We start from the raw sequence: 22530 nt of genomic DNA, 5'->3' as shown, positions 1-22530 counted from the left end.
ACTTTTTTGTTTCATTTAAAGTTAAATTTAAATGAGTTTGATTATGCCTGTAAAATCATTACTTTGATTTGGTTTTGGTAGTTTAAGCTTTCGGGTAGAAGGTACTGGTCACCACCAGATTTTATATGTATGGACGGACATAGGCATTTCTGATTTTCACTCTTTTGTTTCCTTTTTTTCCTCTTTTTTTAAACTTCTATTCTGTATTTAACTCTTTCAATTTAGTTAAGAATGCTTATTTTTTGTGATGTTTTATATTGCTTTTACAATTTTCTCATGATCCCTTTTATATTTTATGTGGAGCATTTGAATTCCCTAATTGTTGAAATGTGCTAACTTGCCTTGCTTTGGCTTTTCGGCACTGTGTTGGTGGATTTGAAGAGAGACAGTAGAGACCATTGCTTTTTATGTGTTTGTTTGCAAACTTTGAGAAACAATCACATAAAACATGACACTTGCCTGGACACTGGACTTATTATTCCCTGCACAAGATTCACCCCTCATGTGCCTGAGACGTAGATGGATAACTCCCTGTTTGCTAGCAGCCATGAGAGCCTCTATCTTTATAAGAACATAACCACATGTTCTCATTCATAAACAGCTCATGTATTTTATATGCATATGCCTGCCCACATAAACTACCATTACTGGCAATACTTCTATCATTTCAGTTGTCATTGCGGCGCTGTCTTCCTCCTCCGCCAACTGGCATGCCATTACTACAAAGCACCACAAGAGGGCAGCGGTGTCTTACAAGTACAAGCAGCAAGTTGGGAAACGAAGCCAGTGAATTAATCACCCTGAGCTGACAGCAGGTTTTAAAAGATACCAGAATGTACAGTGTGCAGGGGTGGACTGGCCATCTGGCATACCGGGCATAATCCCGGTGGGCCGTTGACCCAATGTGGGCCGGTCTGGTCCGCTATGTTGTTGTTTTTTTTTTTTCTCTCTTCTTCCTCTCTAAATTCCCTCCAATTGGGCCGGCCAATTGGCTACAGAGGGCTAGCAGTGTGTTGCCAGCATCGACACATATTATTGGTCTATTGTTTGTCATTGTCAATCAATCATGGGCTGACAGGCTCAGAGAGCCCCGACAGTGCTGTCAATCACATCACAAACCGGGGGCGGGGGGGGGGCGGGACCTCATGGCATTGGCGGGGGGAGTCGCGGGACTGGCTGCTGCTGAGACAGAAACTTAACTTAATGGATAATAAGAGTAAAAAAACGCCCGGGTGGCGCTGAGAAGCATCGGGAAAAAAAGCTGAAGTCTCTGGAGGTGGAGGCTGCTAAATGTGCCAAACTGACGGACCTATGTGGTGCCGGGTTCACCAGCCCAGCAGCAGCAGGTGCGCCGGGAGACGAGCGAGGAGGACTCGACAATGATGAGCGAGTGGAGGCAGACATGTGAGCGCGCATTTTCAATTTTCAATACATTCTCAAAACTGGCTCGTTACTTGAGCAGCGGAGGTTGGCGTAGCACGCCTCTACCCACGGCGCACCTCTCTCTCTCTCTCTCTCTCTCTCTCTCTCTCTCTCTCTCTCTCTCTCTCTCTCTCTCGCTGCCCCCTCCCTCCTGAGATGTGCAGGTCCGGTGGCGTGTTTGCCGTTGGGGGGGGTGCAGCGCGAGAGGTTGGTCTATCCCTCCGCAGGTTCACCTTCAGAAATCTTGTTACGACTTTTACTTCCTCTAGAATAGGATAAGAGATAGTGTCTTATTTTGTGTGCCTATAGTATAGTGGTTATACTGTGGTTTATTAATGTTCTTGGGCAGACACAAGAGGCACTTGTTTATAGTTAATTAGAAGTTCAGATGCACTGGTCCATTACTATTTGAACCTCAGCATCTAGGGTTCAAAATTGGTAAAATTATACATTTTATGCATATTGTTGTTGTAATTTTTCAGTCAGTTGAGATAAATCTTGAGGAGAAACATTTTGGGTTGTTTTGTGTCTGTATAGACCTACTATAAAAAGCACTTTGCATTTTTAATTTTTGTTCTTGTACTTTTGATACTTAAGTACATTTCAACACCAGATACTTTTGATACTTAAGTACTTTTAATATGAGCTACTTTAAGACATTTAGAAGACATAAGTTACGTCAATTTAATGGCAGATGTGCTCGGCTAATTATGTGGGCCGGTCTGAGCCAAAAAATGCCCGGGCCGTTTTGTTCTCCCAGTCCAGCCCTGACAGTGTGTGAAGTATTCTAACAGAAGCTGATATGAACCCCATTCATCCTGCAGCTTTCCCCGCAGAGCAGTGCTGTGTTGGCTGGAGCAGATCAGAACCATGGACAGAGTCAGGCCTCCGTTCAGCACCATGGACAGCTCCCGGCTTCACTAGACTAGACTCTGAGGAATACGTCACGTATGACAGGATGGGAAATAAGGACTTTGCGATTGTTTAACAACACAACACCGGAAGCTATATTCCACAGCGCTGTGTCGCACATCACGGTGGTTCTACACATGTAGGTTACCTCCTCTCAGGAGGGTGACACATCCACGCCCGCGGCCTGTCATGCCCACCGAGACCAGATGAGACGAGACAGGAGAATTGAAGGCGATGTTGCTATCTGGGATTTCCTCAACTGCATGGAAGGGGGGGTTGGGGCGACGGGGGATGTCGCAATAACTCGCCCACTACAACGAGGATGACGTCACTGTACACACGTCAGACAGAGGGGGTAAAGAACGAGAGGGGGGATCAGTGAGACGTGGAGGAGACCTGTGGTGTTCAAGGAGAACGTATTAACGCGATGAGGCGCGAGTTTTAGTTCCTGCCGTTTTTGTTTTTTTTTTACTTCGGAACGTCTGATACTCTTCTCCATCCTCTGCTCTGATTGGCCGAGGATGCGGTCATAATAAGATAATACACGATAAATCACGCGAATTGTTTTTGTGATTATGTGCGAATCTGTTTAGAGTGTTACTTAACTTGCTGGTCTAACGATTTATACACAGCACAGCCTCACGTGGCTTCATGCTACACTAATCCTCCCCCATCTCTTCCCCAGAATGGTATCACCCTTCCATCACGCTCACGCACGCAGTTGAGACTGTTACACATAGTAGTGATGACGCGTTTTTAAATGTGTCCACCAAAGACACAAGGGTCCGTTATTTAAGACAATACAATGAAAGATACATTAACTATCAGTTACACAGCATGGGGATATTATTTTCTTAGCGAAAGCCAATACAGAGACATACGAGTTACAGCAGCAATGTGTGGTGTCGCTGGCACATTTAGATCCAAAATGGAGTCCACAAGAACCCATCATGCAAATGGTCTGAATCAAATATAATATTCCTTCATTCAAAAGAAGTACATACAAATAGGAGATGATAATAATCGGAGATAATAGTTGCAGCTACAGTAACTGCCCAGATATACTGCTGATATTTAGGCTGACATCATTGAACACAATTGCATTACTATAGTTCAGTAATTATCCTTTACAGTCACATTACACGCGGACACCTGGAATAAGAGTTACAATGGAAAAAGGAGGCAAAGTGGATTTGATAATGCCTCTTCTCCCTGAACCAGTTGACATTTGATCTTAGGGTGATCGATAGTGGAGCTAGTGATTGTAAGAGGAGAGAGAGGAAGAGGAGGGGAGGAAGGGGGCGGGATAGACTGAGCCGCACCGTGAAGGGGGCCGTCCCTGTTGGTGGAGATCAGCCCGAGGAAGGCCCACCTAGTGATCATTTGAAGATAGCTCCCGTTTAGACGATAGTGAAGACGCGACTGTGCGACGGAATCATAAGGGGACAAGTCGAAGGCAAATTGTACATAGGTAAGAGCTCCTCTATTTGAATTTGAACTTTATGTTCTTTTAATTTTTTTTACACACATAGAGGTCACTACCATTTGAGGACCATGGCATGGGAGCGTCGTCATGGGAAGAACCCGCTTAAAAAATACATCTGAACCTATATTGAAATATAAACGTACACTGTGGGTTATATCCGTGTTCTCGGCTGGGTGTGATCGGGTTTCTGGTGGAACATGAGCTAAATGTATTCAGTCGTGCTCGTGCAGGCGCGGGTGCAAACGTGACCAATGGTGGACATGTAGTAATGTAAAGTCTGACCTGCGACATCACAGGAGGACAATGTGCATGATCGATACCTGACGTTAGAACATGGTACGAGCTGTTCCCCTTCAACCGGGCGTTTTTTTTTAGTTTTTAATCCAAACGTGTCCGTGCGTGTGATCGGACACGCTCCTATCACATGCACATCATTCCACGTTAAAAACCGTGATGCGTGCATATATATATAAATATATCTATATATGTAAATGTTATATATTATATATTTAATAAATGGGTATACATGTGTATATAAATATATTACAGTGGACATCGTGCCTCCCTTCCCCCAGCGTCGCTGTGTCAGTGCCACCTTCCAGTCACACACTCACATGCTGTGGGTTCCCTTCTTTAACAGAGGCCCAGGCGCAGTCCCGTCATGTCACCGTCACCGAGAGTTGCATTACAGCCGAGCAATAATTCATGAGCACCCCCACAATTAAACAAAATCATTCAAGTCGTTGTGCCTCTGAATATTTCATGCATTAAGGGGGACGTGAAAAAAGGGGGTTGAATGCAGTAGTGAACGGGCGGGCGGGGGGGGGGGGGGGGTTTACTACAGCCTGATGGACTGCAGCTATCAGGATCTGCCACAGGGGGCGGTGCTGTCCTCTTCTCATAACGTATGGAGCCTGGTAGAAGAGAAACGTATTGAAATAATCTACCAATGGTTGTGTATTAATAGTGTGAGCCATGAAATCAACATGGGCATGTCAGCCATAGTGACTGGCAGCTCTTGTGCTCCCTCTCTCTCTCTCCACAGTAGCTCGGCCAAGATGGATGTGTTTATGAAGGGTTTGTCTAAAGCGAAAGAGGGGATGGCTGTGGCGGCAGAGAAGACCAAGGAGGGTTGCGCGGTCGCAGCAGAAAAGACCAAAGAAGGAGTCATGTTTGTAGGTAAGACTGTTTGCACACGAGCCAACTAGGACTGCTAATGTTCCCGCTGCATGCAGGAGCAGCAGCAAATAAGGATGTGTAATGATTCAACTCCTGCCGCATTTCCATATCTCCTGAAACAAATGGTGAAATTATACTTTTGTTTGATAAATAGCAGAATTCTGCAATAAGCCTTAGAACGCAGAACAAAGGTCTCAATGAATGGAGAAGACAGCACCAAATCATACTAGAATACTAAATCCTACCAATAGCTAAAAGGTGACAATAAACCTTCATGGTTTCTTCTGTATTATTATATTTATTTAATCAGAATCAATCTGCACGTTACAATGACAGATATTTCACAGTATATGGTAATAAAATCACTGAATGCACTCCTTTGGTCAATTCGCTTTAGTTTAGAATGGCATCATTGATTTTCATTAACAATGACTGTTAATGTAGTCCAGTGAGAAAGTGATGCTGCATGAACTACACAGGGGCCCTGAAACCGAAGCAGCTAAAGGGAATTCAGCCATTATTCATTTGATCATAAAACCTGTGCTTTTATTTCTGTGACGTGTCAAAATGTCTGCCGTGAAAAACGCTGATCAATATCTCATCTTACTGATGCAGGCTGATGCAGCGTAGTTCATCATACCAGAATCATAAATGTTGGTAGTTTGAGAGAAGATACTCTGGGACAGGAAGTCCTTTTTTTGACGTAGATGATGTGATGTAAGGCTCCGAATGTCCTTATGCCCCCTCGCCCCACTTGACTGGGCCACAGGCAGGAGATGGGAGCGGGGGTGGGGCAGCAGGATGTTGGGAGCAGCTATTGCCACATGTCCGTGCATCGGTTGGCAGCAGATTGTTAAACAGTCTAAGCCCCTGATCACCTCCTGGAGGCATAGGCTAAAAGGCTGCCTAATTTGTAATCTAACAACATACACAGATCTACACGGATCAGTGTCTAGATTTTCAAAGCGCAGTTGCCAATTATGTGGCTGAGACCATTGACCCGAATCGAAGTGTCCTGCTTCAGATCGTTATTTTGAAAAAAACACACAAATGGTGTTGAGGTGGACAGATGCATGAAAGAGCAGCTGGACAAGGTTAAAAATAGAAAGTGACAAAAACCAGTATCATATACAAAAGATCCACCAGCCCCAGTTTCACTTGAAGCAAAATATCTATGTTAAAGGTTTCAAACAATTATGTTGAAGCCTTATTGTCTAATATTAGATACATTTAAATATTGAACAAAACTATAATAGCCATGACTCAGAAAACCTAATTTGATTGATCTAGTTTTGGTTTGAACAAGTCTACATCTGCAATTAAGGAATCTTTCAACTGCTGTCTATATGAACATTAGGGTTTATTTAATCGATTATTCACACAACCATTAGGGTGTTTTAAATGCTTACTGCAGGTAAGAGTCAGACATCTTCACATGGCTTGTACAATGTAAATAAGTAATAATATAAAGAAAATGAGGAAATCCAGCATAATTTATTCAGAGGCTGCATGGATTCAGGTGATGCTTTACATTAACACTTTAAAAACGTCAATTAACTAATAATAAATGATCAAAAATTGTTGCTGATTGATTTTCTGCAACTTAGTGTTTTCATCGCTAAATATGTTGCGTACCACACATTTTTTGACGGTACTGCCTATATTTCAGTAAATATATATTTATACAGACACACATCGCCATGTGATGAATATTTCCCTCTGTACTCGCTGTCTGTCCCTGTTACCCTGCAGTGGATCTGAAGTTGGTGAGATAGTGGTGGGTGATAGGAGGGCCGGGTGACTCAGGAGACCCAGAACCCAACAGAGGCCTTGGACCCTGCCAGGCTTTCATCTGTCAGTGGTTCAGCTGGTGAACTGTCAATGGTGGGGGAGCAGATTTCCAGTGACACCCCCTGCTGGTGGCTATACAAGCTTGCCCCATTGATTTGTTGGCTGGTTGCTTTGGATGCATCCAAGAGAAGGATAATATTCCAGGTGATGATGTCAGATGTGTCTGCAACAAGATGGATTCTTAATCCCCCCCCACATATAGAGCACCACGCCGCTGCCACACGTCAGCTCAGCTCAAACATGTCAAAGAATGTGCAGGCGTGTTTGCATCCCGTACGTGTTCCGCCTCATCTTGCCTTTTGCCTGTTGTACACAGAAAACGAAACAGAGCATCTCTAAGGCATCTGTGTGCTGCTGCGTGCTGCTTGTTGAGCGTGGTGGTGGTGGTGCCCTAGAAAGCAGCCTCTGATTTGCTTGAAGGCCCTTCTTGGAGGAGGGGTAAGCGTGATCTGATAGGTCCGTGGCCCACCTTTTGACAGCTGCTGCTGCTGCAGCCCGCCCACCCTGCTGAGCGCAGCGTGTGGAGAAGGAGAGGCGGCGATGAGTAAAACCCTGTTGTACTAGATGCATTTACTGTCACAACAGTTTCATTCACTGAGCAATTATGTGCCCGACTATGACACGCTGGAGTATTTACACACTGCTGTTTTAATAGCAGTGTAATTACTTTGTAAAAACCTGCAGTCACATCAGTGTCAGTATATTTAGTGTCAGTGCTTCTCTACAACAGCCTCAGCCTCAAATTACGTGACAAGATAACCATAATATTAATGATCTGTTTCAATTGTATGATTAGGTACTAAATCAGTCCATGTTTAGGTGATAATAATTTACATGATAATAGTAATAATTTACATGTGAAATGATCCTCATGGTGTGCAGTGGTGTATCATGTCATTTTGTCCTCATTTAAAATGAACCAGTATGTGATTATTAACATTGAAAATAAAAATAAAAAGACTTTTTGAAATTTAATGGTTTTTAAATAAACACCTGAATGAGTTTGAAAGACATTTACTAAAAATCATCTTTGAATCAGTTGTTTTTGTTCAATAATCCCAAAGAAGCTTAAGACCTATATATGATTATCGTATAAAAAATACATACAATACCATACTCATTGTAATTCTTATATCTTTCAGCCATAAGAACTGCAGCTATCATGCATGTTTGTGCTTAAATAGCTCTCAGATGTGTGTTCCGCTTTTAGCCTTGCAGTTTGTAGTCACGATTGCGTACTTCATCATCATTTCATCTCTCCTCACTTGGCTTTTAAAGGCCCTCTGGGACCACTAAGGCACGTGACTGCTGCACAGTAGATAGGATGACAGGGCTTGAGTGATCAGGACATCTGAGTGCACACTAGATTGCCAAAAAAGCTCGATGGAGCACAGTGTAGATGAATTGGATCTGCCAAAGGTCGGAGAATTAAACAAGGCTGGTGGCTGTGGTTGAAATTGGCCACAAGGTTTAATATCTCCCTGCTGGGATTACGCGGTTGTGGTGGCAAAGCTGTGGTGAGCTGCATGGGCAGAGTTATGATTCTTGTTTCAGCAGATTGTTTCTTGACCCATATGAAAACTAACTGAGCAGCCGTTGGTCTACTTCAACAACAATGCATCAGGTATAGAGAAGATTTTAACTTATGTTGTTGAAAGATTAAGTCTGATCCTGATGTTCTGACTGTAGAGACTTACAGTATTTCAAGATTTTGGAAAGTGTACAATTCTTTTATCCACACTCACTCAAATGCACAAAAGAACCAAATCTCAGTGGACATCGAAATGTCAAATCATAAGCGATCTTCAAAAAGAACCAGAACTCTCTCTGACTCATCTCTTTTTCTCTGTTACTGCAGGTAACAAGGCCAAAGACAGCGTGGGCAACGGTGAGTAGTTACCTCTGTTTTTCAAACGTTAACAATGTTGCTGTAGCCATGAGGGTAGTTTTATTACAGGAACATTAAACTTCATGGCAAATTCATTATAGTGAAAAGGGAGGGAGAGTTTGTGGGTTGCAGGGGGAAAGCGTAAGTGGCCATTATGTACAATAATCTAGTAAAGAAACCAAGGAGGTCTGAGATCATGTGCATGCTTTTAATCCGTCTACAGAATTGTGGAGATAATGTTACGAGCGTGTGTGTGAGTTTATGATGTTTGTGTGTGTGACTCTACAGTGGCGGAGAGGACCACTGGAGCTATGGGGAACATCGTAGCTGCCACTGGTCTGGGGAAGAAGGACGAGTTCCCCTCTGACCTGAACGTATGTACAACGTGACAACCGTTATCTGCTGCCTTATTATTAGGAGTATTATTATTATTATTATTATTATTATTATTAACGAAATTATTAAAACACTTATCATGATGTAGACAATATCATTCAGTAAAAGCTAAATACAGTGATATAAATAAAGAGAAGACAAACATGGGTAGCAATAGATGCAAAACAAAAAATTACAGTTCATTAGAGAAAATCAAATAACAAAAGAACACAGACATGACAACAGGGCAAATTTCAAACCAGCTTTGCTCAACAAATATTAGTAAAATCCGATAAGAGCAGACAGAAGACGGACATAAGCAGAGACAGAAATGAGCAGCATTACAGTAGCACTAAGATCTATCAAACAACAGGCAGTTCAGCAGCAAACATACACAACTATAGAAGATAGCTCACAAAATTGACAGTACTGTAAAAGACTATTCCATTTTCTATTATTAGACATGTATCGGACACACACACACATCTGCTGGAGAGGGAATTAACTTTTAATCCATTTTGGTGTTTTCTTGTTTGTCCTGAAAAATACAGACGGGCAAAACTGAAATGCATTTTTTGTGAACTGTCTGTGGTCAGTTTAGTTTTTTATACTTTTTTTATCATCTTTAATATAAAGCTTACTTGAGAAGTGAAATAACAGCTTAAAAGACATGAAAAGAAGACGTTTTTTTCAATGGGACACTTCAGAAATTCAGCATTACATGTTCTGTAAGATTGAGAGTCTGATTAAGATAAAAGAATAGTTTTAATCTGTGCTTTTTACTTTAAACCACAGGGATGAGTCGAACACTAAATCGTGTGTCTCAGGCCCAATCTCACGTAAACCTGATGATATAAACAGGATAATTTTTTTCAAACAAATTCCTCCAAAGCTACGGAAGAAAACACTTAAAAATATATACGTAAAATCAGTTCCCTTGTAATTACACGCCAAGTAACGAGAAAAACGACCTTGCAGTAACAATGCAAAAGGGCCGAGCCCTCTCTTGTTTGTGCACACTGTACGGTGCCTCTACAGCTCTCTGTCACGTGGGCAGTTAAAAGGAAAACAGGCAGTTGTCTGCTTCAGTTCCAGATCTGACTTACACTTGGCATCTTTTTGTGAGCTGTGTTCATTAAAGTCTGGACAGGATCACTGGAGTAGCAGAGCCAAGTTTATACGGGTGACAAAACTGTGTGACGTTCCAAAACACAGTCTGCAACTTCATCTATTTTATTCCTCAGCTGTCAGATGTTTTCTGTATTTTTATCTTTTAAAGCTTTTATACACCTTTTTTTTTTACATGTATTCATGATATAATAAATATATCAAACATAATATACTTATAGACCTTGTTTTACCCCTGTTTTTGTTAAGGAAGTGAAGGGATCTTGAGGATGAATAGTTGTTCTGCTCTGCCTGCACAATATCCGCTTGTATAATAAAGCTCAGACCTGTTTCATCGTTCTGGCGCCTTTAAAGGTCCTGATCAGTGTCCCTGTGGGACTATCAGCTCTCCTCAACATACAGCCTTCATCCTATACCCTGCCTCCCCCGATAACCTCTGTAAATGTCACTGCACTTTACACACTGTGATCCTGAGATGTGAGAAGAAAGGTGGAAGAGATCCCACTCTCCACGAACGCAGAAAATTGATAACGAAACATAAAACCTTGAGTGTTTTCCTCCAATTCTCTTTAGCTTAAATGCAGTGTTCGTGTGCTGTCAGCACGTTGACATTTCGTCTATCTCTGTCAGACTGTCGGTGAAACAGAGAGGTCCTTGTCTTGTATACGGCTTCATCCTTCAGATCTGGACCCTCTAATCTAGTAAATCTGACAGGCTGCTCTAACAGGCTTTTGTTGAAGACACAGTCTGAGTGATAATACTACTCATTTTAACACCCTGACAACCGTCTGTGACACTGTTGTCTCGTGTGCAGAGCGATGACTGTATTATAAAGATGGATGACATGGCAGCTCCCCAAAAAGTGAAGCCAAAACACCTCAATCACTTGCTGGTGTCTTACTGCAGTGTAGATTGTAAACCCCGCCTCCTTTATTTTAGCAGTTAAAGTGCACACCAAAGATTTTTAGTATCAAAGATGGTTCTCGTCATTTTAGATAGTTCTTATCACACTGATGTTTCTGATTAATCTGTTTTTTATGAGTCATTCGATACTGTAAAAACAGGGTGAGACTTTATGATCGAGACTGACAGTCAGTGGGTCCTTGCTGCCACGGCTTCGCTTCAGGATCACTTCTGCTCAGATTGTGGTTTCAAATGGTCTCACCAGTGCAAGATGGCAGTGTCTATATCTGGGATAATTTAGTACAGTGGACACCATAGACTGTGTAAGAAAATGGAAGACAGGTCTCTACTTCCTCCCACTATCCAGAATTGAAGCTAAAATATCCTGGATACGAACGCAGCCATCTTGCACAATCGCAGTCGGCACGGTGGTGATCGGAGGATGGAGCTGCAGAGCGGAGGTCCCGTCAATGGGCCTGACCAATCACGGTTCAGTCTCATCTGTCAATCATGATGTGTCGCCCTGATTTTATCAAATAGTTAATTAAAACCAAACAAAAACACTTGAAAATATATCAGGTTACTTAAAATGACAGAAAACATTTTTGAGAAAAATTTGATGTGTACTTAGTTTGGTCCATGTCCCATACACTAACATGGAAGAGGCAGGATTAATGGTGCAGTTTGAGCTCGTGCTGGACTGTACAGCCACTTTCTTTTCAGTCTGGCCTGCAGATATTTTAAAGAATATAAACATTGTTATACTAGAATTCATTTTACATTTCTCCACAAACTAAAATATGTTACTCTAAATAATTAATACATGTAATTTTATTTTTTTATTTTAGAGAGATTTGTGCTACTTAGTGTGAACATGTTTTCATTGTGTTTGAATTTCACCTGAATTCAAAGATTTCACGAGTGGGATTCATCATTTATTCCCCCTCTGTTGGAATTGGAATACAATTACACACATTGTTCATGTTGACTTTTTCTCAGGCATCGATCTGTCTGATCTGTGTCTTAGTGCAGGTTTCCTATTGTGCATTTAAGGCCATGCTAATCGAGTTGGCGGACTTAAACCAGTAACACCAGCTTGATACAGCTCAGGATTATGGTCTCTTCTTCTCTGACCTAATTGCCTTGATTAGGGCTGGGTTTAAAAATACACAACCGCGACCCACTGACTTTGTTATCAGGGCCTGTAGAAGCAGGTGCAGCGAGGATGGGGAACTGTCTGCTTCAGAAAGATCTCACAAGAGAATAAAGTACAGTTTAAACTAGAACTCTCAATATCAAGTCAAAGAATAGTGATATTCTCTGTTTTTCAAAAGAAGAAAACACAAAAAATATGTACCTGCTAACAAGGGTTGTCTGGTGCCTGTTGAATCTGATTAGTTTGGGCTATAGAGCTCCACTGCTCCCAAGAAACTATTAAAAACACATTGGTGTATAGTTCAACGTTGTTCCTTCATTACCCTGAACACGCACTGTAGTTGAATTTAATTTAATCCCACTCTTCTAAATACCCACCAGAGGCCACAGCTGGAAATAGCGTCCAACGCGTGTTGCCCTATTTACCTCAGTGCTTCTGTTGGAGTAACTTTTACTGATAATTATTGTGTCTAGAAATGCTCTTTTCTGATGAATTACAATAAATATGAAATAAAATAATGTATTCTGGATGTAGTGCCACAGACAGGAAAGTTGAGACATAAATTAATGAATAGTTAAGATCATGGAGATATATCATCTCAACAGCATTCTGGGGAGGAAACAGAATCCCAATCTGAGAAAAAGGTTTAGAATATATACGTTAAATCAGATACATGTTTATTTGCTGGTGTTACTGTGGATATTCCTCTATTTACCCTCCCCTCTCTCTCTATCTCTGTCTCTGCAGCCTGAGGAGTATGGGCAGGAGGCCATGGAGGGCCAGGGAGAGGCAATGCTGGAGCCAGAAGGAGAGACATATGACGAGAACCAGCAGGTAATCAGCCTGCACGACACAACGTGCACATGTCTGCTCTACGTTGAAGCATCTTGCGTCTCAGTGTTTAAACTAAGCACTGTGATCAACAGCTATTTGTTTCTTGTAAAAGGAAAAAGCTGCAGACCACAGGCAGGGATGAGTCCGTTCACTTACAGTAGACCGAGACTCATCAGTATTCAGCAGCTCTGCAGGGCTACACATATTTACATCTGTATTGCATGTCAATGGCGCTCCACACTGCCCTCCACTTCTGTCCCACACAAACGCTGCCGCTCCCACTGAGGTAATTCTGCTCGCCTCTGGAAATAAAAAGGGTTTAACAAGCCGATTGCGAGTACAGTGAATATAGCACCACCTACCTACACAGAGCTTTAGATGTGTGTGTGTCGTGTGTGTGTGTGTGTGTGTGTGTGTGTGTGTGTGTGTGGGGAGGAAGGATGCGAGTCTGACACAGATGGCTATTTTTGGAATTTGACTGTCAGGGGCGAGACAAACTGTGCAGAACCTATGGCTCTGAAAGCAGATTTTATATTGCTCTAATTGTATATAAAAAATATCCCTCAGTGTATATTATGATTTATAGCAGAGACCTATAATATAAGTGGTTTATTTATTTTTCTAAATATTCAGAGTCAGCATCTGTTTGAGGAAGATTTAATATTAGATTTTACATCATCCGTGATAATGTTCAATTCATTCGGTGCATTTGCTCGGATTTTCTCTTCATTTCCACGTAAAGCCTCCATCTCTGGATTATTTCTTTAATCATTTGAAGGAATAAAACGGTGATATTTGCTGAGAAGCAAAATACAAGTGATTTTCTCAAAGGCAGTAGCTTGTATCATCCGTGTCCTCCTCCATCGCTCTCCCACTCCTCCGCATCTCTTTACCCTCCCCCATCCTTCGCTACACCAGCAATGTGCGAGCACCGTCTAAATGGGTGGGGTGATGACGTGCTCTGCCTCGCTGCATTGTGGGTAATGTCAGGGTCTCCCTGCATTGCTGTAAATATGGAGGCTGAGCACTGAGTGAGTGAAACCTTCTCATGATGGATGCAGAGATTTGAAAGAAATTCATCTCTACGTGTTTCAAACAGATGACCCAAGACTATTTTTAATTGCATGGGAGCTGTGATACGCTTTTGTACCATCATGTGTGAGGAGGGGGAGGCGTGTGCAGGGTTACAAAAATGATGGGCTTGTGCTCACGACATGCCATTGAGGCTGGTGCAGGCTGGTGCTGCCCTCTGCAGGCCACACAGTGACACTGGACCAGCAGAGGAACTCAGCGGTGATGGAGTGATATCATTATCTGACAGGGAGCGATCATGTCTTACGATAAGCTCTCTGTCTCCTTAAACTGATTCAATTTTAAATGTGTTTGATTAGGAAATTAAATTCACACTGATGAATTTAATCTGCAGCTTCTCTCTGTGGGACCTTCCTGTCACTGATAAATCTCTTCTTCCTCTTTTCCCCAGGGGAGCCAGGATTACGAGCCAGAAGCGTAAAAGCATCAGTCCAACCCACCATCCAACCAGCAGCACAATAATATTTCTAATAATAAAAAGGACAAATCTTAAAACTATTATAATCATACCCTGTTGCAAAAAACAACAAAAACGACAAGCATTCCCACTGAAAAATGTTCTTCCTTCAAGACAAATCTTTTATTATTATATATTGTAAATGTCATGTTATTAATGTAATGTGTTGGGTGTAAGTATCTATTGAGGTGTAGGAATTCTCCTCTCCGTCTCATTTCCTTGATTCCCTCCCAATGAAATGAGACTTGAGCCAGGGCTTGTGACTTTGTACTTGTGTGTATGTGTATTTAGAAACGTGCAATAGATGTTCATCATCTTCCAATGAGACCTTGGGAGAGGAAAAAATAAATATGTCCGATTGCAAGCAGATATGACTACAATAATATCCCCTAAGTGTCAACAAAGCCTGTTTGTGGGTCTTTTCCTTCATGCATTTCTTTGGAGATTTCTTTGAATGTTTTTGAAGTAAGAGTTTTTTACATTGTATCTTTATAGTTGCTTGTGAAATCATTCCAGTAAACTATCTGTTAGAAATGGACAGAGTATACATGTTTGTGTGTGCGTGTGTTTGTGTGTACTGAAGATTTTAACAAGTCAATATATTATGTCTTGAAATCATAATGGTTGTCATATCAAAATGTGCTTTAAATTGCAGGACTTGTCAATATTAAGGTTTATGTGTTAAGCCAGACATACAATTCCTCTGTAAATAAAAAGGAAAAAAAAAGGAAACCATTGCTTAGTGTTGTTTGATCGTGTTTAAACACTGTTGGCTTTGACCACTTTAGATTTTTAAACCTCTTGTGAACATTTCTGTTTTCCTGCGTGTTGATCTAAATGTGGATCTGTTGTGCATGCTTCTCTTTTTGCCTGCTCCTGTCTGCGGGTTTGGTACAGTCTATGGTTTGATCACAGGGTTTAGTAGAATCTGCTGAGTGGGCTCTGGCTCCTGGCAGGACGCTGCCATAGTTGGGATGCCATTCTGAATGAGGACTCTTTGGGAGGGTTTTTGTCTGAGTTAATCCGGCTGGAACGTGCAGTCTCGCTGGTGTCTGGCCCCGAACAGAGGGTATTAAACAGCAGCTCCCAACTCTGCCGGCTCAGACGGATGTTTGGACCCCGCAGGGACGAAGACAGGAGACCATGGCCTCGTTTAAGAAGTCTTTTGAGAGCCTGAAAGGCACAAGCCACTCGGCTGCCAAAGGAGTCACAGACACTGCAGGTACAGAACTACAGCAACAAGAAAAAAACTTCGGCCTGATAGACAGAGAAAATACTTGTCAATTGTTGTTTTTATCCTTTTCAAATGTTTAAATTGTGTTATTGGAATCTTAAAAAGCAAACATGCCAACTGCTGTAGTTTTCTTCCCCTGAAGTCACTGTAGGTCTCTGTGGTGTGTTTTCAGTGCAGGCAGCTCAAGATGCTGTGAAGCAGGTGGCAGATTCCTCCAAAGAATCAGCCAGCACAGGTAATGGGTCCACTGCTCTGTCTGTGAACTATTTCGATGCAACAGTAGATATTTCATTTTCAGCATGCTACAGCTAAGACAGATTCAGGCTGTCAGAGGATGAAAAGGTTACTTCAGAATGTTATAAGGGTTGATTACTTTGAGCATGAGTAATGACAAAAGTTTAATAGTTTTAATCAAACTACTGAATATGTCTCTTCTGCTTCACTCTGACTCTTTGAAGCTGCTCAAGAAGCCAGCAGACAGACCCAAACAGCCATAGGAAAGGCTGCGGACAAGGCCACGGACACCATCAAGGAGTTTGGACACAAACTGGAAACCAAATAATTCATAAAATATGAACAGTTCCAGCTGGAGCCAACTTTTCTGCTCATCCAGAGGTCATAGACAAGTAGTAATTGTTGGAATGGAAGTATGTTGGCATCAGAAATCCAGACAAAAGATATATAGTGTGTTCACATAACACCATACAGCTAACATTCCAAAGGCAATCTGGAGAAATTCTTGTTTTCCTGTCACATTTTCCCATCACCCATTTGTATTTCTTGCTCTTTCATTATATGTGACTATTTTCGGAAATAAAAACAGATATCACATGTTTCTCAGGTTTGTAAAAGGTGATATAACACTGTCAGTGGCTGCTGCAGAAGCTGTGTTTGTGTGATTTTGTGTTATGCATCCTGTTGTTGTGAGCACTCATCAATGAAGCACCACGGTCACCGACACATTGCGGAGAGTACAGCCCCTTTGGCAGGCTGAGTGCTCCTGATGAGAATGTGATGGGAGCTGTCTACCTTGGCCCCTCAGCAACACACCTCCCTCCATCACACTACGCGGTTGCCAGGCAACAGCACTCTCGAGGCGGCTGGGGATTGGTGGAGGCCTTTTGAATTAATGGTGAGCATACTTCTGTCAGTACACAGTGTTCTGGCCGAGCTGCAGCCCATCACTACAGCGAAACCTAGAATGGAAAGATTCTTCCCAAATAAATTAGGGAAAAATAAAAAAAATCCTTGGTTCCAGACAATTTACTGGAGACGAGCAGAATTACAGAGGCTCTAAATAAACGTGTGTCGTGAAGCGGAGAGGATTGAATGGGGGGGGGGGGGAGCGGAGCGGAGTGTGAAAGACGAGGTGGTTTATAGGAGTTTGTTTGTGTGGGAGGTGCAGCTCCGCTTCCTCCCGGCTCCTTCAGCTGATCTGCCTTGTTGTCTTGTATGTGCTCTCTACTGTTGCAGCAGTATTAATAGAATATTTTACAAATATCTTCCGCTATAATTCAGTTTGCATTCGTCTCATGGTCCTGAAATGGGTCTTTGATAATCTACCATCACAAAACTAAATCTGGTTTTCATTTTAACATCCTGCTTTTTTTTTTACTATGATAATCAGTGATTTCTTTATACTGAGAGTGGTCAGACAAATTAACACACACACACACATACACATACACGTACACACACACACACACAAACACACACACACACACACACACACACACACACACACACACACACACACACACACACACACACACAAACACACAGACACACAGACAAATAAAGAAGAGAAATCAATCCACTGTACACTTCCCTTCAAACTGACCACTTTTATCTGCATGGAGCTTTCATCACCACTTCATGACTCTTCTAAAAAATTGTCATCAGTAAAGCCAACTCACAGGTTCATCTCTGTACTCACACTCGCCTCTGTGTTGCTATGAGAACCTGCAGTTAATTACTATGATTTACTGATGATTAGAGAGCCGAGCAGAGATTTTTTGTCATTACATTAACACTCACTGCCAGAAACCCGACCGTGGTTTCCAGGGAAACTGGAAATGTGAAGCTTTTCAATAGACACAGCCACAGCTTAAAGAGCGAGGGCTTGCCTAAGACAGATTCTTCTAGAGACAAACCTTCAGCCACTGCAAATCACTCCCAATCAACAGGGGAGATGTACGGACATATGTGGGGTCTCGATCGGCGCTGAGATTTGTAACGTTTGACCCAAATCTGAGACTGAGCCATGGGGAGACTTCACTTTGACTCGGACTGCTGAGGTAGGGCTTTGACTCGTGATTTCTTACAGTGTATTTCATCGTGTTTGCTCTCGTGGTTAGAAAATAGATCCCTATGCTGCATTCCTGTGCATGCTTTTATGTGTATGTGATTATGAATTTAAATAGAATTTAAACATGAGCTGTGTGAATGCATTTTAAAGCAGAAAGGTCTGAATCATAATCAATCAGTAAAATGTTCTTAGACATCTGAATAATAGTGTCATGGTGTGCTGAGTAAAAGTGAGTATGCCAATTACATGGGGCGACTAAAATAAGCAGGAATAATTTCCATCAAGTAGTAGCAGTGATGTAACATGTGCTGCATGTCTGCGTCTATCGCAAAAACAAAAATGATTTTCATCCTCCTCTCATGCTGGGGCTTGTTGTTACAGTCACTGATTACGAATGGAACAAACACTGATGTGTTTTACCCCTTCAGGCACTTGTACGACTTAAATGCAGAGACAGGATGGGAAGTCTTAAGGACGAGATGAGAGGTTTCAGAGAGGACCACCAGCCTCACGACAAGACCGATGAAGGAGAGCGTTCAGGTGGCTCAGATGACAGCGCCGTGCCAGAGGGAGCTCAGTTAAACACAAGTCAAGAGTCAACAATCCGAGGGGACCATCAGCCAAAACAACACACAAACGCCAGCCACACTGAGGAGGGAGGTGACAGCCCGGCATCCAAAGATCAAGTGCTTTCAGGGGAGGATAGAGACAACCCTGACTCAACACAAAATAAAGAGTGCACACAGACCGATAGCACCACTCCGACACAACAACCTGAAGCTGATGAAACAACCGCTCATCATACAAACATGACAATCTGCACCAAGTCCCTGAAGAATGGAGATGCCGACATTCAGAAGGAAAAGTCTAAGGATAGTAGTGTAGGTCCGGACAGAGAAAAAGAGCCAGAAATTCTGACTGTCCGGGTGCCATCAGCCACAGACCCCTCCAACCCACTCTCTACAGACCCACGTTCCCCAGCTCCTTTAGGACAGCAACACATGCGCACGCAGGTGAGCCTGGAGGTCGTGCAGTGTCGCTCTGCAGCCACCAGCCCCATGACCCCTCCCGAGGGCGTCCATCCCTTCTTTTTCCCAATGTCCTTCGGGGGATCCGGAGCTGTGGGCTCTGACACCAAAGATGCCGAGCTACAGTTGGGTCGGCAGGTGGAGTTCTGCTCCGTGGCCACGTCACCCATGACCCCAAAGACGCCGTCGACCACAGCTTTCCCCGAACTGATCGGGAGGGAAATGGTGCAGAGGGGGGAGCCAGTGAAAGGATCAGAGGAGCAGAGGGAGAGCGGCACACAAGAGAGTTTCCCTGTGACAAGAGGTCTGACAGAAGCTGAGTCAGAGATAGCCGCAGCTTTGAAATGTGCCACATCAACCGAGCTGAACGACGGCTCCAGCTCTGCCAGCCGCACACAATCAAAAGTTACTGTGGCTGATAGTGATCATCAGAGTAAGCAGCAGAGGATGGGAAGCATGGATCAGGACATAACAATCCTGGTCACCCACTATGGCAACAATGAGGAGGAAGACGAAGAGAATAACGAGTTATGCTCTTACTCCATTGAGCCAGAGATGGTCAAGATAGATGAATATGAGGAACCCGGTGAAAACAAGAGCGATGGAGATGAGAAGATCTCCACAGAGGCTGATGCTCCTGATCAGAATCCTCCTCAAAGCAAAGCTGCAGAATCATCTGCTCCTGCCAGTGGACAACCAATCACCAATATGAAACCTGACCGTTCAGAGGGCAGAGAAAATAAAGATGTACGTGACGAGTCTGTGACAAAACCTCCCGTCCCTGAATCTCCAGCTCCCTTCGGCTGCCACAGCATCTGCACACAGGTGAGCCTGGAGGTGGTGCAGTGTGTGTCTGCGGCCACCAGCCCTATGACCCCTCCTGAGGGAGACCTTGCCTTCTACTTCCCAAGCCCTATTGGGAGATGTGGGGCTGTGGGTGCAGGGACTACAGATGCTGAGATGCAGGTGGGTCAACTAGTGGAGTTTCGTTCAGTGGCTACAGCGCCCATGACCCCGAGAACGCCCACCGCCACCACGTTTCCCGAGGTCATTCAAGAGGCACGTACGGAGGAGAAGATAGTGGAGGAGGTAGAGGTTAAAGACGAGCAGGTGGAGGAAGAGGTAGGATGTAAAGAGGAGGAGAAGAAAACTGAAGAGAAGAAAAAGGAAGCAGAAGAAGAAGAGGACCAAACAGAATCAATAAACTGTCAGGAGAAAGATGAGGAGAATTCTGAGGAGCCGGTGCAGGAGGTGAGCTGGGACGAGAAAGGGATGACGTGGGAGGTGTATGGGGCTGTGTTGGAAGTGGCCGTGCTTGGCTCAGCCATCCAGAAACACCTGGAGAAGCAGGTGAAGAAGCAGAAGCCATCCATGCCGCCCCCGCCTCCTCTCAACCCCTCGGCCATGCCCCCCTCAGAGGCCTCCCAGGGCGGGTCGGGCTCAGGGTCGTGCAAAGGCCGGGCCGGGAAGAGAGGGAGTCGGGACGGGAAGGTGAGTCGACGCCGGAGAAACCCGTTCCGTCAGCTGATGGAGAACATGCAGCAGCCTCACTGCTGCTCCAGGGCTCACACCAATGACTGACACCAGGATGAAGCTGCCTGCAGGGAAGAAAAAACACGTGACATCTGGTCGGTGTGGCTGTGATGCTGTGAACATGGTCTTGAAAATGTGAGAAGAGAATCACGTCCTCACACAAGACAAAAGAGCCCAGAAGCATTGAATACACACGTCAGCCATTCAAGGGTTGTTTTCGTTCCTCTTTTATTAGATTTCGCTTTTTCACAGTTTTTCCGGGACTTCTCTCCGTTAAACCTGCCACATTGACCATGTTTGGAAAAATGAGGGTTTTATGTCATCGTTAGCTCTTTTCCTTCTCCTGTTTTTCACCAGGACCTTTCAATCGTCCACTGAGTCATTTTAGCTGCTACTTTTTTTTTTGCTTCTTCTTTTTATGCACCTCAGACAATGTGATGCCATGGCAACCAGCGATCCTTCTCCTGGTTGCTAACAAGCTCAGCACTGAACAGCGTCGACAGAGGGAGAGATGACTTCAGAGAGGCAGCTTACGATTGTGATTCATGACCTCCTGCTCCGTCAGCATGTTCTCTGGGTCGTTTTATTTCAGACATGTGGATATTTGAATTTCTCAAAATGTTGCTTTGTGTGTGAGAGTAGTCTGTGCTGGCTTTTTGTATGACTTATATTCCGCTTTTAGATTTGGCACAATTACTTGTTTCTATTATGAGCGAAGCATAACATTGTAATGATGACGAGCACAATCAGGATTTCATTTTGGAAAAGCAATGACTCATTTTATTACCACTTTAATGTATTTTAATGCCATGGCGAGTGATTCAGTTCAATTTTGTGATGAAACTGTGTTTTTGATTCAGAGGATGTTACAGTGTCAGTGATGATGGTGGTCATACATGGGCTGAAATCCACACTGGAAGAAAATGCTTTTATTCACAGATTGCACTTGTAATACATTCATTTAGATGTCAGTGAAATTATCCGTTCAATCTGCTGCTTGACGTCACAAAGTGTCACTGCATGAGGTTTAATTTCTGCAAAAAGAGTCTCAAACCCAGAGAAAACTCTTTCAACAGAACGTTCCTGAGGTTAAACCTTGAGGCTGACATGCAGGATTTCATTCATACATGATGTTAGATTCTTATGTGTACCTCTTGTTTGATTTTCTTTCTAGGAGCATCAGCTGTGACAAAATAAAATAACATTGTGTTGGCTTATCTTATAATACAGTTAGTTTCAAAGCAAACCGAACAATTTTTAATCCATCGCTTAATATACGAACAAAATAAACGTATTCATGTGTGCAACAAATAATGGTTTTGCTTTTTTTCTGTTGATTTTGTCTGGATTCTCTCTGTCTAGATCAGGAGTGAGGGAACCTTTTTCCTGTCAAGGTCTATTTCAATTATTGACACATACATATCCCTTCAACATCCAGCTGATATTTTCTTTTCTCACAAAAAATGTTTGCTCTCATGGGTTTTCTTTGTATTTATGAAGGGCCTCTCACGTCGGATCAAACTGAATCATCGGCGGAGATGGTTTGTCTCCCCTCTCCTGGTCCGGATACTATTGTAAAGAAAGTTTTAAAGGAGGAGTTTGACATTTTGGAAAGTCGCTTTGTATTGTTGCTGAGACTTGAAGATGAATACCACTCTCAGCTGTGATCATTAGATATGAAACTACAGTTAGTAGTGCTTAGCTTAGAATAAAGACTTCACAAAGCCGTCTAATGTTCAAAAAA

The 22530-nt window shown here is 43.0% G+C and overlaps 2 protein-coding genes across 2 annotated transcripts; both read left to right on the top strand.

The window, feature by feature from the left end:
• Window positions 1-4878: 4878 nt before the first annotated feature.
• On the top strand, window positions 4879-14647 carry sncb (synuclein, beta). Its single transcript, XM_061080284.1, has 5 exons — window positions 4879-4999; window positions 8709-8738; window positions 9027-9112; window positions 13048-13134; window positions 14618-14647. Exons 1-5 carry the CDS (start codon window positions 4879-4881, stop codon window positions 14645-14647), a joined length of 354 nt encoding a protein of 117 aa, XP_060936267.1.
• A 4036-nt stretch (window positions 14648-18683) lies between these two features.
• On the top strand, window positions 18684-20834 carry LOC133011548 (G protein-regulated inducer of neurite outgrowth 1). Its single transcript, XM_061079293.1, has one exon. The coding sequence runs from the start codon at window positions 18684-18686 to the stop codon at window positions 20832-20834; it is 2151 nt and encodes a 716-aa protein (XP_060935276.1).
• The last annotated feature ends 1696 nt before the right edge of the window (window positions 20835-22530 follow it).

This window comes from Limanda limanda, chromosome 10 (genome assembly GCF_963576545.1).
Source record: "Limanda limanda chromosome 10, fLimLim1.1, whole genome shotgun sequence".
NCBI lineage: Eukaryota > Metazoa > Chordata > Actinopteri > Pleuronectiformes > Pleuronectidae > Limanda > Limanda limanda.
The sequence above is the reverse complement of the archived record's forward strand: the minus strand, read 5'-3'. Positions and strand labels throughout refer to the sequence as shown.

What these genes read in the sequence shown, in the direction of transcription:
- sncb (XM_061080284.1), top strand. Translation starts at nt 4,879, where the DNA reads ATGGATGTGTTTATGAAGGGTTTGTCTAAAGCGAAAGAGGGGATGGCT. An exon ending in AGAAGGAGTCATGTTTGTAG is followed by an intron (nt 5,000 to 8,708) that starts GTAAGACTGTTT and finishes CTGTTACTGCAG; the next exon opens with GTAACAAGGCCAAAGACAGC. An exon ending in AGTTCCCCTCTGACCTGAAC is followed by an intron (nt 9,113 to 13,047) that starts GTATGTACAACG and finishes CTGTCTCTGCAG; the next exon opens with CCTGAGGAGTATGGGCAGGA.
- LOC133011548 (XM_061079293.1), top strand. Translation starts at nt 18,684, where the DNA reads ATGGGAAGTCTTAAGGACGAGATGAGAGGTTTCAGAGAGGACCACCAG.